The sequence below is a fragment of the Leucopleurus acutus genome (genome assembly GCF_964270905.1).
Source record: "Leucopleurus acutus genome assembly, chromosome: 13".
In the NCBI taxonomy this organism is placed as follows: Eukaryota; Metazoa; Chordata; class Mammalia; order Artiodactyla; family Delphinidae; genus Leucopleurus; species Leucopleurus acutus.
Window position 1 is genome coordinate 83872208 of NC_139155.1, and position 23998 is coordinate 83896205.

The 23998-nt window shown below is 47.9% G+C and overlaps 2 protein-coding genes across 4 annotated transcripts in view; one reads left to right on the top strand and one right to left on the bottom strand.

Moving 5' to 3' along the window:
• The first annotated feature begins 2746 nt into the window (after positions 1–2746).
• On the top strand, positions 2747–9493 carry SNRNP35 (small nuclear ribonucleoprotein U11/U12 subunit 35). 2 transcript variants are annotated; one of them, XM_082852677.1, is made up of 2 exons: positions 2747–2805; positions 7589–9493. In XM_082852677.1, the coding sequence occupies exon 2, from the start codon at positions 7592–7594 to the stop codon at positions 8330–8332; it is 741 nt and encodes a 246-aa protein (XP_082708803.1). In that variant the 5' UTR covers positions 2747–2805; positions 7589–7591; the 3' UTR covers positions 8333–9493. The 2 variants fall into 2 exon arrangements, with proteins under 2 accessions (XP_082708803.1, XP_082708804.1); XM_082852678.1 differs by having other exon boundaries at positions 2789–2875.
• A 1657-nt stretch (positions 9494–11150) lies between these two features.
• Positions 11151–23998, bottom strand: part of RILPL1 (Rab interacting lysosomal protein like 1) — a 43891-nt gene continuing 31043 nt past the window's right edge. The window contains exons 5-7 of one of the 2 annotated variants that reach the window (XM_082852517.1): positions 22387–22469; positions 20379–20471; positions 11151–12112 (exon numbers count right to left, since the gene is read on the bottom strand). In XM_082852517.1, the coding sequence (XP_082708643.1) occupies positions 11968–12112; positions 20379–20471; positions 22387–22469 (321 nt within the window). In that variant the 3' untranslated portion in view covers positions 11151–11967. Of the gene's footprint in view, positions 12113–20378; positions 20472–22386; positions 22560–23998 lie in introns of both variants that reach the window. The other variant, XM_082852516.1, reaches the window with a different exon arrangement.

Below are 23998 nucleotides of genomic sequence, written 5' to 3' on the forward strand. Positions count from 1 at the left end.
TCCATTAGCAAATATCTGGTGGTCCTATTTTGGTACATCAAGCAGAGGAGGTCTCATGCTCTTCTGAATACTGGTGGCACCATTAATTTCCTGAGTGGTACATTCAGTATGTCTTTCTTCCGGTTCTCTTTTGGCTTAAATGCCTGCAATCCTGGATCAGTGACTTCAGCTCTAGGAGCTGAAAGTCTTTAGAAAAGAATTTGGTTGCAGGAAGGGTGGTGCCCAGAGCACTTGTTTTCAGTCGGTGTTTGCATAACAGCACACTTTTTTTTTTTTTAAACTTAGGTGAAATGTTTATTCAGGGTGATGAGTGGGAGGGTGGGGTGTGTGTGTGGGGAGGTGGTGTAGGTGGGTGAGGGAAGCATTAAAGGAGACTACAGCCAAGGGACTAATGTCCTCCACCATACTCTCCAGGCCAGCTCTGTTCCACCCAGGAAGGTAACAATACACTCTGCAATGAGTTGTTGAGAGAGTGAAGTGAGCTTAGCCCAGTGTCTGGCAGGTGATGCTAAATGTTTGTTTGTTTGTTTTTTTAAATGTTTGTTTTAAGATGGTATTAGTGTGGTGGTGATCAGTTTGAAATGTACAGAAATATCAAATCATAATATTGTGCACCAGGAGCTAACATAGTGTTGTAGGTCAGTTATACTTCAAAACAAACAAACAAACAAACACATAGAAAAAGAGATCAGATTTGTGGTTCCCAGAGGTGAGGCCTGGGGGTGGGGGAATTGGACGGAAGCAGTCAAAAGGTACTTATTTCCAGTTATAAATTAGTACTAGGGATGTAATGTATGATATGATATATATCTTTTTAACACTGCTGTATGGGAAAAAAATTTTTTTTCTATTTCTTTTATTTTGTATCCTTACGAGATGACAGATGCTCACTAAACTTACTGTGGTAATCAGATCATGATGTATGTAAGTCACCTTAAACTCATATAGTGCTGTATGTCAATAAAACTGGAAAAAGGAAAAAAAGATTGTATTAATATGAAACTTCTATAGAAATCTCTAGTAGGGTTGCTCACGTTGCCCTTCAGATCTTCTGCTTGGTTTATAAAGTATTTTGTTATATAAGTAATTTTGTATATAATTAAACTTTAATTATATAGATGTGGCAGCCGTGGAGATGCCTGTCAGATGACCCTTCAAGAGGCCACCAAGCATATTAAAAGATGTCTGCAGCACCTTCAGACTCTGCAGCAGCATTCGTGCTGTGGATGCACTTTGCCCAGAAGCCTTCCGTTGGTAAGCCAGCAGAGCAGAGATACTGGGACCACAATATTTCTTTTTAAAATTTAATTAATTAATTAATTTTTTAATATGTTTATTTATTTTGGGCTGCACTGGGTCTTCGTTGTTGAGCGCGGGCTTTCTCTAGTTGCCGTGAGGGGGGCTACTCTTAGTTGCGGTGCGTGGGCTTCAAACAGTGGCGTCTCTTGTTGCGGAGCACAGGCTCTAGGCGCCCAGGCTTCAGTAGTTGTGGCTCACGGGCTCAGTAATTGTGACTCGCGGGCTCTAGAGTGCAGGCTCCGTAGTTGTGGTGCACGGGCTTAGTTGCTCTGCGGCATGTGGGATCTTCCTGGACCAGGGATCGAACCCGTGTCCCCTGCATTGGCAGGTGGATTCTTAACCACTGCGCCACCAGGGAAGTCCTAAATATGAAATTTTAAACTATAGATATTGCTCACTTTTTTACTCAATACATTTTATTAATATATTTCAAGAGAACGTACTTTAAAGAAAGCTATAGATATTCAGAACCTATGCTTCACCTACATAATAAAGATTTGATAAAAACTAGGTAGCAGTAATACATCCTTAGTAGCTGGTCATTGGCTTACCTTCTAAGAATAGGACTGGAATCAAAATGAGATCAGCTGTTCGCAGAAATGACCCACTTGTAAGAATTAATCAGAAAATGAGTGGCTGAAGAAATCACGAGACTCATCATGAAAAGCACAACTGTCTCAAGACATTTCAAGTTGTACCACAAGTCGTAATCTACCCGAATATTTTGACCTAACAAAAAAGAAACACAGCATAATATGAATGCATACATCTACCCGTTCTACACAGATTTACTGACCACACGGTTCTCCCCTCTCCCTCCCACGCTTAGGTTTTAAACCTGGGCTTCTTAACCGTGACTCTAAAGGCAGGGGTCCTCAAAGAGTCATTTTGAGGTTCATTCAGCGGTTCTGAATTCACTGATTCCCTGCGGGGCCCAGGAAACGGCATTTAAACCAGCTTCCACGCGATTCTTAAGTAAACTCTCCAAACTGTGAAGAACTGTTTTGCTTGTGTGGAAAGCGAACGTGTTAAATTTACGGGTTAGAAAAACTCTGGCAAAACATACGTACAAAGTTTCCTTGTGAACCGGCATACGCATTTTCTGAGTAAAAAAACCCCACAATATTAATCAAATTCTCAAAGCGAGCCTAAGAACCAAAACTCGCATTGCGCTGAAACACCTCCTCGCTACGGAGAGAAATCCAGCGGCTCCCAGACAACTAGCTGCACATTCGATCGTCTTTCAACTTTTGTTCAATTTAGCAGTTTCTGTCTTCGTGAAAATTTTTACAGAAACAGAAAGTTCATTCTCTTCGGAGACGATATGCAGTCGATGCTCAAGGCATGTGATTAAATTTGTTAAAACAAAAGCAAAAACGGAAACGGGGCCCGTGACGAATCTGCTACCTCCGATGTAAAGGTCCTGTCAGTCAAGGAGGAAGAATCTTCCGTCGCTTCGAGCTCGGCACCTGGCCCCGTGGGAAAGGAAGCCCGATCCTTGCTGAGGTGAGCGGGAGCGGTTTGGTGGGAGTAGGGCCCACCCTGGCGAGAAGGACGAGGGAATTCGGCCTGGACGGTATGTCGGCGCGTGCGTGGGCCGCCATGTTGAAAGCGGGCAAAGGGGGACCTTTTGGGGTTGTGTTGCCGGGAGCGGGGGCGACAGCTGGGTTGGTAGGATGGCCCCTTCCGTCCTGTGCCCCCTCAGATGGTGACGGGCTGGGGAAGGCAGCCCTGAGGGCCGGCGGCCGAGACGTAGGCGCTGCGGGGCGGGGGGGGGAATCGGAAGTATAGACTTTTTCACGGAGACTTCCGCGTTAGCGTCCACGGCCTCACTGCGCGTGCTCGGACGGCTCTGGGCGCCAGCCTTCAGTTTGCTTCCCACCTGGTGGGAAGCGCCGGTTGTTCCGTTCTGCAGGCTCAGCCTGGGGACGAGTGCTTTCTTTGTTTGCTTAAGAATAGCTTTTTTTTTTTTTTTTTTTTGTGGTACGCGGGCCTCTCACTGCCGTGGCCTCTCCCGTTGCGGAGCACAGGCTCCGGACGCGCAGGCTCAGCGGCCATGGCTCACGGGCCCAGCCGCTCCGCGGCATGTGGCATCTTCCCGGACCGGGGCACGAACCCGCGTCCCCTGCATCGGCAGGCGGACTCTCAACCACTGCGCCACCAGGGAAGCCCAAGAATAGCTTTTATTTGTATAATAATTTATAATTAGAAAGCGCTTTCAAAGACACTACCTTCTCTCATCTTCACAAAAAAACGCGGTGAAGAGGCACTTAGCAGCATTGAACAGGTGATTTAAATTTTGCCGAAGCTAACACTAGGTCTCACACCTGGGTGTTCTGACTCCCAATCCAGTGCTTTTTCACTTTCCACACTTCTGTCTTTAATAGTTCATTGCCCCACTCACCTCCAACCCCGACGATTCATCTCTCACATCCCATCTCCGTTTATGAAGTAATGACGAGAATCTAAACATCCAGAGAGATGGTGGTAGAAAATCTCAATGCAATGTCGCAACGGAGGAAATACACCTAGAAAGATTAACGAGAAGCTGTGAAGCCCGCTCTTCTCTTGGTATTGAGTATTGATAGGAGCATACAGGTGAGGGAGAAAACCGGAAACTCATCTTTTATCCCTTTGTAATTTTTTTTCCAGAGTTTAATTTGAGGAACTCTTAAAGCTTTGAACAGGAGCTCTGACTGTGTACAGCAATGTCAGCTTTATTTGGTGGTTCTTTGTGACCTTTTCCTGTGGAATGGGGACGGGTTCCTTTCCCACTTGCCTGCGAGGGGGCTCTCAGCCTCAGATACCCAGACGTGGCCTGCTTTTTCCTATCCCCATCTCAAGCTTTATATTTTATGACAGCTATCTAAGGAAAGAGTTAAGAGCTCAAGCTCTGGAGTCAATAAAAGCCCTTGGTTCTAACTCCCCCTCTGGGCTACTTCTGTGATTTGGGACAAAAGACAATCTTTTTGCATCTCACCTTTGGCATCTGAAATGGCAATAATAGAAGTGGGTGTGTCCCGGTGTTGTTGAGAGGTGAGGGGAGTTAAGTGCTTAGCACAGTGCCTGGCACCTCCTAAGTGTTCAATACAGGTTAACTATATTATGGTCTCTTTTTTGTTTGTTTGTTTTTCCTGCAACCTTGCGATAGTACGATTAGAATCTTAAGAATTTTAGGTCCATTTAGAGAATACCAGAGCAGAGATCCAAACAACACAGTGATCTCTCTTTTTTTACCCCATGTGGAGAAATTACAGCCATAATAGACAAAAGATACAAAGTGAGTTAGAGGCAGAGCCCAGACCGGACCAAAAGCGTCTCACTCTTCTCATGCTCCTTCCCTTGTTCTAGTTGTTTATCATCCTTTTACTGATAAGGATACCAGAGAGGTGTCTTCTCCAAAGTTGCTTGTTAATGATGAGACGCATATATGTCCTCCTTTTACAATTTGGTGGCAGATGGTGTAATGTCCTGCCTCTCAATTTTCTTTCTTTCTTTTTAAAAATAATTAATTTTTTGGCTGCGTTGGGTCTTCGTTGCTGCGTGTGGGCTTTCTCTAGTTGGGCGAGCGGGGGCTGCTCTTCATTGCTGCGGTGCACGGGCTTCTCATTGCGGTGGCTTCTCTTGTTGCGGAGCACGGGCTCTAGGCACATGGGCTCCATACTTGTGGCTCGTGGGCTCTAGAGCACAGGCTCAGTGGTTGTGGCGCACGGGCTTAGTTGCTCTGCGGCATGTGGGATCTTCCTGGACCAGGGATCAAACCCGTGTCCCCTGCATTGGCAGGCGGATTCTTAACCACTGTGCCACCAGGGAAGTCCCTGCCTTTCAGTTTTCAATGAAGTGGTCCTTTTTGTCTGATTTGGACCAAAATAAGTTCAGTGAATTTTGTTTGGAGTTGGTTCAGTTCCCCAGCATTTATCAGGAAGTGTCCTAGGATCTGGAGACACTGGGTTGAAGAGTGTTTATTGTGAAGAGTGTTTATTGTGTGTTGGGCAAAACGTGATCAGTATGACAGAAGAGGTACCATGAGCTGTGGGACCAACGGATTTGCTTCATGGGGAAGAGGCTGGAAGCTGGACTTGAAGGACCAGTAGAATTTCCACAAGTGGAGATGTGGGAGGTGGAAAGGAAGGGAATATTCCCAGCAGAGGAAATTGCACCAGGAAAGACACAGAGCTAGGGGATTAGGGCACGTTCAAGGAATGAGGAGCAGTCCTGGGGAGAATAGGTTCTGCAATGGAATATGAGGAGAGGCTAAGTGAGAGTCAGAATTCTTGAGTTCATTGACTTCGGGTTTTATTCTGTAGGTGTTTTACTTTTTTACTGGGAAAAGAAATTCCACTGTGATCACTCCCCCTACATAACCCATAAACTGAAGAGCAAAACCAAAAAACATCCTTGAGGAAAATTTGAGAGAGGGGGGGAAAACTATAGATACCATTTTAATAAATATCATGGAAAGATGCTGTTAGGAATGAAGATCACCAGATATATTTGACAGAGCCCTGGTTTTTAAGGAACATATTTCAGCCTTGGCTCTAAAGCTTTACAGAGGTAGTCACATGATTACCAGCAGGGTCTGAAATGTTGGCAAGCACCGAATTATTCCAGCAAATTCACATGAATCAATTATCATGTGTCAGACTTAAACTTACCCACCCTCTTTCAAACAAACATAGATCTTCTATCGGAATGAATGACAGTTGCAGTGTGCTTGCTGAACTAAAATTACCATTGCAATCAGTTCTCAAGCTCCAAAGCATAAATGGATTATGAGCTAGGGAAGTGGGAAGAAATCCCATCTTCCTTTTTTTTATATAAAGTTTCTTTTTATTTATTTATATACATTTTTTGGCTGCATTGGGCCTTCGTTGCTGCACACATGCTTTCTCTAGTTGCGGCGAGTGGGGGCCACTCTTCGTTGCAGTGCGTGGGCCTCTCATTGCAGTGGCGTCTCTTGTTGTGGAGCACGGGCTCTAGGCACGCAGGCTTCAGTAGTTGCAGCACACGGGCTCAGTAGTTGCAGCACGCAGGCCCTAGAGTGCGTGGGCTCAGTGTTATGGCATGCGGGCTTGGCCGCCCCGTAGTATGTGGGATCTTCCTGGACCAGGGATCGAACCTGTGTCCCCTGCATTGGCAGGTGGATTCCTAACCACTGTGCCACCAGGGAAGTCCCCCATCTTCCTTTTGAACTAAAGAGCCTGCGGCTGGGTCACTGTCATTTTGGCTTTGCTCCCTGTTTACTGACAGATGCAAAAGGCTGCATTCAGAGCACCATTTTCCCATGTAGTTTTGTTTTTTTAAAAAGTCTTTATCAGAATAATCTGGGAGGGACTCCCCTGGTGGTCCAGTGGGTAAGACACTGTACTCCCAATGCAAGGGGCCCGGGTTCAATCCCTGGTCGGGGAACTAGATCCCACATGCCGCAACTAAGAAGTCCCGCATGCTGCAACTAAGGATCCTGCATAACGAAATGAAGATCCTGCGTGCCGTAACTAAAGACCCAGTGCAGCCTAAATAAATAAATATTTAAAAATTAAAAAAAAAAATCTGGGAGCGGGAATGTGGGGAGCACAGATGAAATAAGACAGGCCAGGTGTTGGTCATGGTTGGAGCCAGGTGAGAAATTCATGGAAGGTTATGCCATTGTCTACACTGGTATGTGTTTGAAACTCTTGGTAGTAAAGAGTTTTTAACTTTTATTAATGTTATTATTATCATTATTTATATATATATATTTGGCCGAGCCGTGTGGCTTGCGGGATCCTAGTTCCCCAACCAGGGATTGAACCCGGGGCCCGGCAGTGAAAGTGCTGAGTCCTAACCCTTGGACCGCCAGGGAACTCCCATAAAGAGTTCTTTAAGATGCCCTTTTCCACAGAAGTTCCCAGGCTGGTTTTCCTATGACCATTTTAAAGTCTCTGAAAGGTGAGCCTGGGTTTTGATTCTGGATTTTGATCCGTGTTGCCACGTTATAACAGTTCGTGTGTGCCCTACCGTGGCTAAGCTGGATGATACACGTATGCATCAAACTCAGGCACGTTGCCCTCTGCTTCTTCCAGGGAGGGTTGGTGGAGGAGTGCGTGCGAGCATTCTGGAGCCCCACTGCCTGGCTCTGATACTGTCTCCCCTGCCTTCTAGCTGGGAGGCCACAGAGTCTGAAAAACCCTCTTCCTTCCCTGTTGGAAGAAGGGGCGAAAAGCAGTATCTACTTCATGGGGTTGTTGGAAGGATTGAATGCGTAGCTCACAGTAGATGCTGCATAAACGCTTGCCGTGCTTCTCCTTAGAACATGAACGATTGGATGCCCATCGCCAGGGAGTATGACCCGCTTAAAGCTGGCAGCATTGATGGCACTGACGAGGACCCACATGATCGAGCTGTCTGGAGGGCGATGCTGGCACGATATGCCCCCAACAAAGGCGTCACAGGAGACCCCCTCCTCACCCTGTTTGTGGCGAGACTAAACCTGCAGACCAAAGAGGAGAAGTTAAAGGAAGTATTTTCCCGCTATGGGGACATCCGGCGGCTTCGGCTGGTGAGGGACTTGGTCACGGGCTTTTCGAAGGGCTACGCCTTCATCGAATACAAAGAGGAGCGTTCTCTGCTCAAAGCTTACCGGGACGCCGATGGCCTGGTTATTGACCAACACGAGATATTTGTGGACTATGAACTGGAAAGGACTCTCAAAGGGTGGATTCCTCGGCGACTTGGAGGAGGCCTGGGGGGGAAAAAGGAATCTGGGCAGCTGAGATTTGGGGGGCGGGATCGGCCTTTCCGAAAACCCATTAATCTGCCAGTTGTTAAAAGCGACCAGTTTCGAGAGGGAAAGAGGGAGAGAAGGGAGCGATCTCGATCCCGAGAAAGACACTGGGACTCCAGGACGAGGGATCGGGACCATGACAGGGGCCGGGAGAAGAGGTGGCAGGAAAAAGAATCAACTAGGGTGTGGTCAGAAGGTGACTGGGACAGAGAGAGGGACTTCAGAGATGACAGGGTCAAGGGGAGGGAGAAGAGGGACAGAAGTAAGTAGACTCCATCCCCTGCCAAACCCAAACGAAGGTACCCGACCAGTAAAAGCGCAGGGAGACCTGCACTGCTTGTATACAGAATCCAAGTCCAGTGGTTGAATAGAACTTACTGATGAAAACAAAAACAAAACAGAAGAAACTTACTAATGATAATGGGGTTGGGTACGTTTTCTTTCGACTCTGGAATGCAGGTTCAAGATGAACACGCTGATACTTTGAATTTTCTCTTCTTCATCTTATAGTTTTTGTTTTTGTTTTTTGGGGCTCATGGGCGGTTTGCGGGATCTTACTTCCCTGACCAGGGATTGAACCTGCACCCTCAGTAGTGAAAGTGCAGAGTCCTAACCATTGGACCACCAGGGAACTCCCTTCATCTTATAGTTGTAAGGACCCATTATTTGATAAGCTTGAGAAACAATTTTGCAGTCACCAGCATCTGTACAGAAAGACCTATGTAAGGAGCCACGACTCATTTAATTTGGCAGTACGGAATTTGCTTTTTCTCCCATCTATTGGAAATGGCCATTTTGAGGGCTTGGCAGAAAGAGGTGATGACTGAAAACCATTTGCATTGATCTGTGACTCCTGGGAACCCAAATCTGGTCAGAATCTAAGTTGTGTGTTTTCCACCTTTATGTCCATAGTGCAGGGTTTGCTGCAGTGAAATAAAAATGGGTTAGAAAAATGAATCCAAGGAGAATGTCCAGACTTAGTACCAAAAGCCAGTCTTAGCAGTGATCTGGGTCAGCAACCAGCTTCTCTTGAACAAATATAACTCCATTCTCGAGCCAAATGCTGACTACCTTTTTTCCTTTTCTCTTTTTGGCGGGGTGGCTGGCATTTAAAATGAAAACCCAGAGTTGCAGGGCTTTGGGGCTGTGGTCTGTGGTAATCCTCCAGCCCTTGGAAAAGAGAAAGTTCAAAAGAAGTGAGAGTGAAATGAAAATGAAATCAATGAAAGGTTAGTAGCTGGTTCCGATGGACTGATTTGCCTTTTCTCTCTTGATCATCCAGCCTCTGGTTTGTTTGAAACTGGATATATTGACCTGAACTTCTGAGAGCTTTGAATAAGTACCATACTGTTCATGTGATTTTTCAAGAAAGTGACATTCAACCTTTTTCTTTTATCCATGGCTGTGTCTTTGAAAGTTCAGGTTCTTAAAATTCAGGATGTCTCATGTAAAGTAAATGTCTGATTTAGTAGCAAGACTCACACATTCATTACTAGGTTTTTGCATCAGGAGTATGAATCTCATCGTTACATAGGGGACCTACGATATCTTAAAAGTGCTATCAGCTGTTAGAACTGTTTTAGGAGAATATGCTCTTTCCTTTGTAAATTTCCAGTGCAGAATTTCACTCTTCTCCCAAATCTCAGAAGACCGCCTTGCAGGAACACCTTTATGATTTCACCCATGTTTCATTTACAACGTGTGTTATGAGCTAGAGTTGGTAGGTACATTAGGTAAACAAGCTGCTCCACATCAGGGAAGCTGAGTCGTGAGACGGCTTCAGAAGAAACACACACAGGGGCAGCAGTGTTTACGTAGTGTTCACAGAGTCTAAGCTGGCGGCTATCAACCCTGAGTACCAGAATACCGATGGATGGAAAAAATAGGCACATTCAGTCTCCACCCCTGGACATTTGGGCTTAGTCTTACAATGGCCCTGGTAACTAAAAAAAAAAAAAAAAAAATTAGTAGAACCCCCCCCCCCCCCATCAGGGACTGTAGTTGTCAACATGGCAAAGGCGGATACCCTCTGACCCGGCAATTCTGCTGCTAGTTTATTCTGCAGACTGATGCACGTGTGTGAGTGTGCAGCGCTGTTTTAGAAAGATTGGAAGCTACCTGTCCACCAGTGGGGCCTGGACAAACATAAACAAATTACACTCGATGGTCGACCAGGGTTCGTCAGTCTTGGCACTATTGACATTTGGGGCTGGAAAATTCTTTGGTATCGGGCGCCGTCCTATGCATTGTAGGATACTTAGCAGCGTCCCTGGGGCCTACTGGATGACAGTAGCACCCACCCAGTTGCAACAACCAAAAATGTCTCCAGTGAGTGCCAGATATCCCTGGGGGCCAAAATCACCCCTGGTTGAGACCCACTGTCTTTTATACTGGTGTGAAGTCATGTCCAGGGTATTCTAAGGAAAGAAAGGTATGAGATAGCATGTGTATAACACGCTGCCATTTATGTAGAAAGAGAACAGAAATATATCTGTATTTTTTTTACATGATTGCATGTATATTTATAAATTACTTCAGGAAAGACACCCAGGAAACTACCAACACTGGTCACCCCAGGGGGAAGACAACCAAAGGTGATGCGGGGAGGGGGATTCCTCAGCACGCATCCTTTTATACTCTCTGAGAATAAACTCTAATAGTTCTAATAGGCAGTCAGGTTGGAGAACCACTGCTCTAAACCAACATTATCGTGTCTGGTCATTTTTCTCAGCGATCTGGAAACGGAGTTCATGTAGATTCTATAAACCAACTTGATGGTTTCTTAGCAAACCATAGTAAAATGTGTAGAAAGCAGCCCAGTCAGATGTACTTGAGTGCCCTGTTAGGAAATGGTACCTCTCTCAATCCGTGAGCACCCAGTCTTGCACTCTGGGTGCTCCGTGAGTGGAGAGAAAACATTATTTGGGTAACCCCCCAACTTGCCAGTTGCAGACAGGGCATGTGGCTCTCCGTCTCCACTGCAGCCTCATGAGTCAGCCAGACATTTGGTCCCCAAGCCATCTTTTCACCCACCACCATTGCTTTGGCAAGTCTACCCTACCCACCATCTGGCATCCCCTAGGGTTCCGCACGTCACACTCAATCCGCTTTGGGACATTTGTCTTTTTCGCAGGGGACTAAGTATTTGACACAGTGAATGCTGAAACAAGATGCCAAGAAAAAAAGAATCCACACAAGAAATGTTGCAATGTCTCATCCTTAGCAACTTTGTTTGGTTAGTACTGCATAACTCACAGCAGATTCCAAGGCACTGGCCTTGAACATTGCTACATGCTCTAGGCATTATCAGTAACAAGGTGCAATAGAGAACCACAGGCTCTTGCAAACTTGTCTCCAGTTTCTGGGCAGGAGGACTGTCCTCCCTATTTCCTGTTTGCTTTGTGCCTAAGCTGGGCCAGCTCATCCTGTGACTTTGGAAGCCCTGCCTGTCTAGTCGATGCGTCCTATATATTATGCTACCACCATGACAATGTCATGAACGTAACTAATGAAAACCTACCACTTCCCTGCCTCCCATTTAAGTATGACAAATGTGATCATAAAACCTCTACACAAATAATTTCATACAAAGCAAGTCAAACAGCAGTTATAGCGGCATGTGATGTATCTGGCGAAGCTTGCGTTACTGAAGTTAATGCAAAAGTCAGCTTCCGCTCGTGGTCTTATTAAATATATATCCTAAGGGATCAGAGTCATCTATTAGAAACGGTGATAGCCCTGGTATAAATAAACGTTTCTTTAGAGTTTGGCATCAGTTTTTTGACGTGCTCCCTCGAAGCAGACAGTTTGTTGGAGGGATCAGGTTTGAGGGTGTGACACCCAAGGCGGCCAGGTTCTGTTGCAGGCGCTGGTGGTTTAGGTCCAAGGACAGAGGCGGGTCACGGTCACAGGTGCTGCAGGGCCTCCTGTCCTTGTTCCGTGTAACCGTCGTCGCGGTGGCAGTTGGCCCACTGGCCAAAGGACTCGTGGATGCGCACGTTTCTCTGCGTGTTGACCAGACGCTTCTTATCTCGGGAGAAGAAGCTAAACCTTTGAGAAAGGAAGGAAAGAAATAAGAGGCTGCCCTTGGCCATGCACGTCACAGTTTTTGCAATGCCAGCAGCAAACGTGAGGGAGCAAATCAACTCGAGGTGTGAAAGAAAAAGTTCGGGGTGCGGGTCAGAAAGCAGCAGGGCATTCTGCGTGTCATTGTCACAGTACCTTGGAGGTGACACAGTGTGAGCAGGGTGTGCACATAGGTGATGTATCTCCCGCCTTAAGCACTACTGAGGATTTCTTCTCATGACCAGTGGAAATAAAAAGCTACTGGAAACATACATTATGGGTTTCTTTACCTTAATGATGCACAGAAAGAAATACTTGAAAGCCACATGGTACGTAAGACGATTCGGATGTAAAGAGATGAATATTTTAAATTCAAGTAATTATTTCATGTGGATTGGGAAACTAGGTAAGTAGCACATCAAAGCCCAAATTTCATGGATATTACTACAGCTCAGGATGAGGTGGAAGTAGGCATTTAAGAAAAATGAGGCAATTAAAATATGTATTAAGGAATAGCATACACGGTTCTCTGATTAGATGAACATTATGAATATAGTATGTGAATGAAATTTGGGAAATATTAATTTGGACAAGTGACAAGAACCGATTTAATGGTGATTAAAACTGATTTAGTTTAAAGGTGAAAGCCTTTAGAAGTTATCACAGTAACTATCTACATAGCAACAGCTAAAGTAGACCAAGAGGTCTTTTCAAAACAGCTGTGACCATTGGTCATTGATCAATCTGAGTGAACCATCTGATTGACGCCTAAAAGATGAACGTAGAAATCTCAGGCCAAAAGCTGATAATGTGGCCCATTTAAAACAAAGTCAGCTTAAACTCCACCTAAACGGAGACTAGGACCCTGGCCGGTAGACCTGAGTTGGCCTATTTTGAGTGTTTCCCCAAAGCCCTCTCTAAGCTGCCAGCGGTCCTTCTGTACTCTCCGCCTCTAATTAAAGATTCTTTCTATTTTTACCAAGTTCCCCTACTCCTGAATTTTGGTTTCTGAACTTGGTAAGAAATATAGTAGCTCTGTTATGTTTTCCAGGGGCAGGAATAGGAAGGAACCCCTGAAGAAGTCAAAGCTTCAGATCAACTATTTTTAGTTCCCTCTGTCCGTTTACCTATTCGTTTTTTGGTTTGTTTTTTAGTGCTGTGGCCTATGGAGTTCAGTTTTAATCACATCTGAGTGAAAATGATTTTCCTATTCTGTGGTTACTGGATCCTACAATAACTTCCTAGCAGGAATAAAGTGGTCTTTCATTGTAAAGCTGGGGCAAGCCAAGTTTGTCTAGAGAAATTCTCCCTACCAGCTAAAGTCTCTTTTTTTCTGCAACCAATACGTGTACTGGCAAATGAAGGCATTCTTCTCATTCTGGGTTATTCGTGAGCTCTTTCCATAGGGTAATCAAAGCAATTAGCTGGCCAGAAAGACAGCAGCGCTCATCACTGTTACATATCATGTCTACATGATTCAAGCAGGAAAGCCACTTGCCACTTCCTGTCCAAGGGGACACAGAAAGAATCAAGACAAAAGTCTCCTCCTCTGCTTTTCCTGTTTTAACAAGATCAAATGGCTTGCTGACTATGGCTTGGCAAAACAAAGCGGTTTAGAAAGCCAGGGTGTGAAGATCAAAAACACAGCGTTAGTGTCACTTGGGGGAGCGCGGGGATGGGTCATGGTGGGCATTGATTACTGACCCGTCACTTAAAGGACCTTCTTTACTGGATCATGGACAAGGTGGTTTTAGAATGGAAACAGAAAAGACAGAAAGAATTATTGGTGACAGGGCCGAGAATTCCGAGGCTTCACTCGTGCATATGCAGCGTCATGAGCCGCACGTTTGAAATCGCACTCCACACCCACTTCAAATGGGAACACGCAGGTGACGGCCATGCAGCTAAAGGGGCCAGAGGAGACAGGCCAGCCCCAGCAGTAGCTGTAGCAGACATTCCAAAGGCACAGCTCAAAAGGAAACCAGAAAAATGCAGTGCCTACGAGGGACACAAGTCGTCGGACAGGCTGCAGTGTGGGGTCATCTATTATCAGTCCGGCTGCTACCATGGGCATTATGGCTGTAAACATCCTGGTTAGAAAAGTACATATAGACACAGAGAAGATAAAAACAGGGGCGACATGAAAAAGAAACACACTCCACAGACAGGTCAGCCGAAGGGTTTGCTTATGGTTGATGTGGAATTATGGCCCCCAGCGCCCCCCATTCACAGTTTGAAAAGTCCTAACTCCCAGGAGCTCAGAATGTCACCTTATTTATTTATTTATTGAATGTCACCTTATTTAGAAATAGAATCCTTGTAGATGTAACTAGTTTTGGTGAGGTCATACCGGAGTAGGGCGGCCCTAATCCAATACACCTGGTGTCCTTATAAAAGGGGGAAATTTGGACACAGACACGCACGCAGGAAGAAGGCCATGTGAAGATGGAGGCAGAGATTGGGGTGATGCTTCTACAAGTGAACAAAGGCCAAAGATTGTCAGCAAACCACTAGAAGCTCGGAGAGAGGCACGGAGCAGATTCTCCCTCATGGCCCTCGGAAGGAATTGACCCTGGCAACACCTTGATCTTGGACTTGTAGCTTCTAGGAACTGTGAGACTATACATCTCTATTGTTTTTTGTATTTTTTTGGCCATGCCACTTGGCTTGTGGGATCTTAGTTCCCTGACCAGGGATTGAACCCGGGCCCTCGGCAGTGAAAGCGTGGAGTCCTAACCACTGGACCGCCAGGGAAGTCCCTATCTCTGTTGTTTAAGCCAACTCAGTTTTTGGTACAACAGCCCTAGCAAACGGATACAGCGTGTGATAACCACGTAGGGAAGACAGGGTGGCCTCAAGGGCTGAAAACGCAGGCCTGGGTGTGGGGAAGGAAGTGTCAAAACCTGCCGTGGGATTACTCTTGGGTGTCTTCCAGCACGTCTCCCCCAGCTGCCATGAGCTGCAGGCTATGTGCCCTGAAGGCAGCCAGGGGAGACCCAGGAGAGCAGGTGAGGCAGCCAGGATGGGCCGGGCAGGAGACAGCCTGCATCGTCACCCGCCTGGTAAGTCAGAGCCGACAGTGAGTGCTCGTCGGTTCCTAGTCTGGCAAGGAAAACGAAGAAGAAACTCCAACCAAGCCTCCAGAACTGATTTTGAACAGCTCTGATTTCTTTTTTTTTAAAGAGCTTGGCTGAGAAAAGATATAATTATCTCAAATGAGGTTTGAGAATTCTCTGCGTCTGGATCACCTTTGATGCAACTTCACAGAATAGCTGGGTGTTGGCACCTTGGCAGAACTACCTGGATGGCTTCTCAGAGACAACGAGAAGGGGTTCCATTTGGTAAATGAATGGGCCCAATCCCCAGGGGCCAGGCTAGCGGGTACCATTAGCTTTCCAGGGGCTCTAAGCCACAAGGTACTGTACCCACCTCTACCAGGACCCCTCTCTAGCATAACACGGAGCCCCCAAAGACAAAGTCGTTGTTTGGGGGATGGCCCCAGATGTGTGGGGTGGGTATTTTGCCTGGACAGATGTTTGCCCACTGGAAAGTGCTGGACTTCCTTTGGGGCCCAATCAGGGGCCAAACTGATGCACCAGGGCCTTGGGACACCTGGGGTGTTCCAGCCGAGCTATTCTCTGTGCGTCTCGCTGGGATCACGGACGACCCCCTTCCCTCTCTATTCCAGGTGCCTTGCTGCAGGAGCCGCCTGCTCTAGAGGGACAGCCACTTCCATGAAAAAAGACTGGCTTGTTTTGGGCAAAAGTTGTCTCCTGGATACGATGTAGCTGGTTTCAAACTCCCCTGAGCCCCTGCCACCACCCCGCCCTGCGACAAATTATTTCTGGAAGACTCAAACCAAATGAAGTTCTAACAGTGGCATTTCAGGCAGTGTGATGGGCGGCTGTAAAGAAGCTATTTCTGGGCTGCAGTGAGCAGGGTGGTGGGTAGGGGGACAGGGAGAGAATGCCCTGCTGTTGCTACCGTCGGGTACTTGGGTGGCTGCCTGCTCGAGGCCAACCTTTCCAGTATGTGAGGCCAGTTGTTCTGATCGCAGCTTCCCTGGCTGTGCCTCTGCGCCCCCTGCCAGCTGCCTGCCTCTCAGGTCAGCCCCCCGCCCCTGCTCAGCAGCGAGCAGCTGTGTGTATACCTGTCAGCCCGGGATTGAGAGCCGGGCACCACACAAAGGGGGCTCTGGTGCCTGGTGTCCACTGGGGATGAGGCTGGAGCCACTCAGGCGCTCCCTCGTGACCTGCCCAGCCAGTGCCAACCCAGACTGGCCAGCAGCTGCTCAGTCACAAGCTATTCTTGGAAGGTTTTCTGGGCACACTGTTTTGACAGGCGGCAGGAGTTTCTGGTTCCCTTGACCAGTTCAGCCCAGAAATGTAGACTCTGGTGGCTCTGGCTGGTGCTGCATTTGAGAGATAAGGGAACTGGGCAGCCAGCCCACAGCTGGTGACTCGGGAAATGGGGTGAGGAAAAGGGGGGTGGGGAGGCCGAACGAGACAGCTGGGGCAAGCACTGTCTTGTCTTGGCCAGGAGGCAATCAAAAGGCATGGGTTCCAATCCCGACTTCGATCCATCCAGCAAGGTGATCGCAGTGAAGTCAGTGGGCTTCCCTGGGCCCCAGTTTCCTCATCTGAGAAATGGGGCTAATCCCAGCTCTGAATCTCTGACAGGGTGGAAGATACCCTAGTTCAAGTGCTCCAAGCCGGTGAAGCCCTTTCGAACCTCCATGGTAGCTACTGCTTACTTACTGGAGGGTGGGGAAAGGTGGTCAAGGGCGAGAAGCTGAGCTGGAGCACAGCTGTGAGCTGCACTGAAGAGGCTGTGTGACTAATACTCCATAAAAGCAAGGACGAAGGGACCAGACAGACCCAGACGGGTGCCCGAGAGTGAAGGATGGAGAGGGAGACAGGCATGGAACCGTCTTAAGAACTGTCATTCCCTTGCCCCGGTCCCCAGGGAAGATCCATCCCTGCCCCAGGCTCTGAGCTCCTGGCCACACGGATGCAGCTTCCGGTCAGTGGCCGAGGTGGACAAAGTGACCAGTGTCCTGTCTGGGCTGGTCAAAAGCCTTCTGTGCCATCTGGATCTCCCACTTATCCCCTACAAGGCCGGGGCGGCCATGGGACTGGCCACCTGCACCCCGTGGACGAGAGATTCTGAATTCTCTCTCCCTCTCTGTCTCTGACTCCCAGATTCCATCTGCTTCTCCTGCTGGGCTCAGAACCCCAGGTCTTGCTGAGCAACCAGAGGCCAAACTGAAGGGGAGAAGGGTTTGAGAACAGGGCCCCAGGGTCCTTTCTGGAACAATCTGGAAAAGAGGACCAGACACCACAGCCTACTCGTGTGTGGGTAGAAGAACTAGTGGGAAAAACATTGTTGGTTAATTCTGACAACTTTCCTCTGGATTTTACCCAGTTTGAGATTTGCAAAAACCAACTCTTAAGTACCTGTTTTAGAGAAAGGGGGCTGGAGTGGAAAACTAGAAAGTCAGAACATCCCCGCTTCAGAAGGAAGTCTTAGAATTACATATGACTTGGAATTACAGTGCCAGAGATGCTGTAAACACAGCACTTGGAGCAGAGATGCTAGAAATGTCTGATTGTTAAAGGGAAGGAACTGCTGAAAGAAGAAGATAGATGCTGGTCTCTTGGTCTCACCCCTCCCTTAGCTAAGGGAGGAACTGTGTGGGCTCATGAACTTATTCTCAATTTCCCCAGGTTTCAACCCAAAGCATTTAAGGTCACTTCTGCTCATCCTTACATGCAAGGATGACAGATGGTGGACAGATCAGGGTCTAAGCGAAGTCAATCCCATTTCTTAGCAAGCACTGGATGGGAAACCCTAACCAAGGATACTGAGTACATCATAGAATTGAGACCAAAGGGCTCCCTCTCCCCCAGGATGAGGCTACAGTGGACGCCGGTTACTTCCGTCTGCTCAGCAAACTGATCTTGCTTGGGGTCTGTCCTTCCCCAAATCCCTGTCCATGGGAACTGGATAGAGTTAAAGCTACTCTAAGTTTCAGGCGTGAGAATGAGACCCAGACCAGACCTATGGATGCACTGCCCTGTGGGGTGATCATGTGACCCAGTCAGAGCCAAGGAGACTCAATTCTGTGACTTCTGTGGGAGATTCTCTCCTCCCACTGGAGTTTCAGACAAGAAAGCAGAAGCCTGAGCTGATGGCGGCCATACTGCCACCCTGAGGGGACAGCACGCCCAAGAATACAGCCCACAGAAAGGAAAACAGGTTGAGGCAGACGGAACCAGGCAGAGCCCTGAGAACAAGACCTGGGTCCAGCTGAGCCTGAAGCCAGGATGACCTGAAAATCTCTAGTTGCTGGGCCAATAGTTTTTCTTTCTTTAAATTACTTTGAGTTGCGTTTCAAGTGCCAGTGGGAGATTACAAACTAATACGTGGCCAACATGGTGTTGGGACCCAGAGGAAGCCTATCTGATTCCAAGCTTCACCCCCAGGAAATATTTATCCCTAACCAGAACTGGGGACCACAGCCCCTCCCAAGTCCAGCGGATCTGCTTGACCGAGGGCCAAGCAAACAAGCAACGTGAAGCTGGCAGGAGAGGCTTGGAAAGGAGCCACGTGTTAATCCACACACTCCAGAGGGCGGCTAGCCTTTCCCAGGGCCCGGTATCTGAACAAGTCGCCCCCTTCTAAGAGCAGAGGGTCCAGCAGTTACACACATTTTGCGTTCCCTTCCTATCCCCCAACACCGTGGATTACGTCAATTCACAGGACAAGAAGTAGCCAAGAATTTCCAAACAAAAGTGGAATTTAAAGGTTGAGGCGGGGCTTCCCTGGTGGCGCAGTGGTTGAGAGTCCGTCTGCCGATACAGGGGACACGGGTTCGTGCCCCGGTCCGGGAAGACCCCACATGCCGCAGAGCGGCTGGGCCCGTAAGCGATGGCCGCTGAGCCTGCGCGTCCGGAGCCTGTGCTCCGCAACGGGAGAGGCCACAACAGTAAGAGGCCCGCGTACCACCAAAAAAAAAAAAAAAAAGGGCTGAGGCATCCGAGTAACACCCCAGTTCCTCTCCCCACACACCCCAGTTGGCTTTCCAACCCATGCCACTCGCCTTCACAAAGCTTCTACCAGGGTTTGGGGGGAAGAACCGAAGCCTCTTCTCTAAGAAGGTGCAAGGCTGAGAGTCAGGAAGACCCTCTCAGGGGACAAAATGAGACCACAAGACAACTGGGAGCAGAAGGCCCTCCTGCAGAGTTTGAAACCTGGGCTCTGGGCCAGGCTGCCTGGGTTCGAACCCTGGCTCTGCCTCTTATTAGCCGTATGACCCTAGGCAGGTGATTGACTTCAGTGCCTCAGTTTCCTTAACTGTAAAATGGGGAGGACAGTGCCCTCACCTCACAGGGCTATGGTGAGGACTCAGTGCCATTATCTGCAGGAACGGTACCCGGCAGATAGGTTCTTAGTAGATATTAGCACGTAGTAGGATCTTACTAGATATTAGCACATAGTAGGTTCTTACTAGATATTAGCTAACTAGACCAGAGCTTTAACCCTTTATCTGAAGGGCTACAGGGGTCAACGAACCTAAAACTGTTTGCAAGACTGTATGACTCCACCCTCACACCCCCCCACCCCCACCGCCGCTGAAAGGGTCTACAAACTCTCATTCAAATCTCAAAGGAGTCTTTTGATGCAAGGACTCCGAAGTAGCTTTAAGTCTAGTTGAGGGCTAGGACTAGGCCGCTCTTTCTCTTGTGTGTCCCCCACAGCCACCAGGGCCCAGTGCTGCTTGTATTATGCACCAATGAATACTTAATGGAGAGACAGATGGACAGGTGAAGTCATCACAGAAAAGCATATATGGGGTGGACCCGCGGCCATTCAGACACCTCGGAGCTGGGGTTTCAAGGCCTTAAGATGCGTGAACCTTTCCCACCATGCAGTGTTTGCTGTCCTCAAAGACATGCCCCGACTAACACACTCAAGCAAGCCCAGGCCCCAGCCCTTTCCCACCCCCTAGGCCTTCCCCAAACCTCTCTGCCCAGGGACCCCCCGCAAGGAGGAACTCAGCCTTCAATGTACAGAGGTGACTCTGCAGTCAAGGGCCAGGCCCAGCGTGCCCCGGGCTTAGGCCGAGCCCCGCGGGAGGTGGTTAGTAACAAGCCCAGCCCTGGAGCAGGTGCCCAGAAGTGAGAGGCCGTGTGAGCCGCCAGCTCAGCCGCGAGCGAGCAGCCCCAGACGCCGGGAGCGCAGCACTTACAGTCGCTTGATCCCAGACTCCGGCTGGGGGGACATTCTCGGGTGGGTGACGGGTGGAGGTTGGGGTATTCGATTTTCCTCTTCTATTTCTTCACTGGAAGGAGTTGAGAGGTGTGAGATAAGAGTCAAAAATTCCATGAGAGCTGGAATATTCTCTCTGATGGTCTGGGAGGGCATGTACTTTTTCAGGGAGTGAAAATAAGGGACCCAGGAGGACAGCAACGGTGGCCTTTGCCCCATAGGCTCTCTGCCTCGGGGGCTGGCCTCTGGAATGGCCAGTTAAGAGGAAGGATCAGTCCTGGAGGCAACGGACACAGGTGCCTGCAGGCCCTTTGGCCCAGTTGGTCACATGTGAGAAATTTCAGGAAGGTACCCACATCTCTATTTTAAGTTTACTTTGGAGATTCTAGCCGAAAAGAATGGCTTCCTATTTTCTGTTCTTGCCAAATGCTTCCTTGTCTCCACACCTTTGTGGTTTATTCTGCCTAGAATATGCCACCCACAACATCTTCCATACCTGAAACGTACCCCCCTATCCTTTAGGGAAGGCCCAGTTCAAATGCCACCTCCTCCATGAAGCCTTCCTGATTTCCGCCCCATTCCCAAGCCAGAAGTGATTTCTCTCTTCTTTGAACAGCCAGTGCACACACTGTCATAAACCTTTCTTATGTAGCAGACTCACAGTGGGTTTTCAATAAAAATGTGTGGCACTGTATTTTCTCTGATGTCTTATCTTCCCTACTGGGGCAGGGACCACATCTGGTGCATCTGTCCTTCCTTCCAGCTTTCCATTCAACAGGTAGTTGTTGTGCGTCTACTCTGAGCTAAGCTGCATCCTAAGTGCAGGGAACTTAGTCATGAACAAGACAAATAAGGTTTCTGGTCTCATGTTGTTGCAGTCTAATGCGGAAACAGACAATAAAACAAGCATGTTCATAAACAGGATAATGTGAGACGATGAAAAGAGGCATGAAGAAAGTAAAACTGGGTAAAGTGGTAGACAGTGACTAGAACAGAGCGCTCCTTTGGAGGGTTGTTGATGGAGAAGGAAGGCCTCTCTCAGGAGGTGACATCTGACCCGAACCCTGAATGACCAGGAGCCAACCATGGGAAGAACCAAGGGGAATGTTTTCCCAGCTGCAAGAGCAGCATGTGCAAAGGTCTTGAGGTAGAACCGAGCGTGGTGTGTTTTGAGGAACCGATAGCAGGGTAGTGTGTACAAAGCTGAACAAGTGTGAGGTGGCATGGTACTAGATGGTGCTCTAAGCCAGGTGCAGTGCTGTCCACAGAACTTTCCACGAGGATGGAAATATTCTATCTCTTCATTGTTCAATACAGTGGCCACTAGCCACAGGTGTCAATGGAACGCTTGAAATGTGCCGAGTGCAACTGAGGAACTGAATTTTACATTTTACTTAAGTTTAACTCATTTAAATTTAAATAGCCACATGTGGCTAGTAGCTAGTGTATCAGACAGTGTGGCTCTAATATGTACAAGGAGTTCATTGGCCACGGATGGACTAAATGATCAAATATTAGGCTCTATCGCTCCACCATCTCTTATCTCTAATTCCAAAATCCAAAAGGCTCTAAAAACCAAAATTCGTTTTGTTTTCTTTTATTTTTGGTCATTCACTTGGTGGCAAAACCTGAAATGAAATCTCGTGAGGCTGTTTATAATCTTTATTTATCCCATTTAGTAGGAATGTTCGTATCTTTTGCTGCAAAAATATTCACGTGTTTGATTTTGGGAGAGCTGCCCCAGAGCTCACTGGCAGTATAAGGTAATAAGGTAATAAATACAGTATACATAATATTCTTTTCTAACAGGAGTGCACCTGAGCCCGAGCTTCAGAAAGGAATTATGAGTCGGTATGTATGTGCTTCAGGCCAGAGATGGTCCCCACAACGAATACAGATGCAATCCTTGTCTTCCAGGTGTGAATTTGTCCCCAGACTCTGCACAACCTCAGAAAGGAGCCAGCCTGGGAGCTCCCAGGGGCACTCACCTCTTATAGTATGCCAGTTCCTCCTGCAACAAAAACACTTTGGACTTGAGCTCGTTCCTCTCGTGCAGCACGTCCCGCAGTTCCTGCAGTGTGAACCGGGGGCGGTTGGGGTCCTTGAGATCCATGGCCACCTTCTCTGCCTCGGAGACACACCCGTCTCCACCCAGCTCCATCTGGAGGAGGGCAGAGATGCTGCTAATGAATTCCTGGCCGCCGCCACCAGCACCCACTCCGCATCCTGCCGGAGCCCGAATTTCCCACCCTCCCAGGGCCTGAGCAGCTTGCTGAGGACGCTATTTTAAGAACTCGAGGGTGGCCTCTGCTCATGTTCTGTGCAGTCAGCATCCCTCGGGAGACCAAAGCCAGCGGCCACCTGCGCATTGTTTGACTTCTCGATAGCCAGACCTGCAGTCCTGGCGCCTCCCCACCTGACCCAGGCTTTTATGACAAATAACATGAAAAGGTGTCCGAGGAGAAGAAACCGTGTACTACCCAATGCTGCCACCCTCTTCAATCTGCCTGCTTTCCCTTTCCCGTGTTCTTGACTCATTTTCTAGCCAAGTGCATTGCTAATTTGGCCAAAGTTGTTGGAATCAGAGCCAATGCGCAATTCTCTATTCCTTTTCATTTGATATTAAGTCATATACAGTTTCCCATTTGTTACTGGCCTTCTGGTCAAGCCTGCTCCTCCCCAGTGGCTGTGAGCATCTTTTCACTGGAGTTTGGTGGAAGCCCTGGTTGGGGCGGGGGGGTGGGTAACATCGCAGCCAATGTTCACACGCAGGGCATTTCTTTCTTTTCCACACAGGTCACACAGATGGATCCTAGCCTGTTAAATCACCCTGCTCCACACCCAAACCCCATCCTCCTGCCCTCTTCCACAGCAAGGAGCTTTTTAAAAAAAACTGTGATAAAATTCGCTTGACATAAAATTTCCATTTTCAAAAGCGCAATGCAGTGGGTGGTGTTTAGGACATTCACAGTGCTGTGCAACTACCACCTCTACCTAGTTCCAAAACACTTTCCAGAGGAAACTCCACACCCATTAGCAGTCACTCCCCATCCACCCCCCCCGCCCCCCCGCAAGCCCCTGGCAACCACCATCTGCTTTCCATCTCTATGGATCTGCCTTTTCTGGACATTTCCTAGAAATGGAATCATATGATATGTGGCTTTTTATGTCTGGCTTCTTTCACTCAGCGTCATGTTTTCAAGGTTCATCCACATTGTAGCCTGTGTCAGTACTTCATTCCTCTTCACGGCTGAATAATATTCCACTGTGTGAAGAGACATTTTATTTATCCTTTTATCCACTGATGGACATTTGGGTTGTTTCCACCTTTTGGCTATTGGGAACAATGCTACCATGAACATCTGTGTATGAAGGTTTGTGTGAACACCTGTTTTCAGTTCTCTGGGGTACACACCTAGGAGTGGAACTGCTGGGTCATATGGTGACTCTATGTTTAACTTTTGGAGGAACTGCCAGTTTTCCAGTGGCCGCCCCATTTTACATTCTTGCTAGCGGTGTAGGAGGGGTTTGACATTCTCCACATCCTTGCCAACATTTTTTTCTTTTTTGATAGCAAGGAAGTTTTTGCAAGCTTTCCAA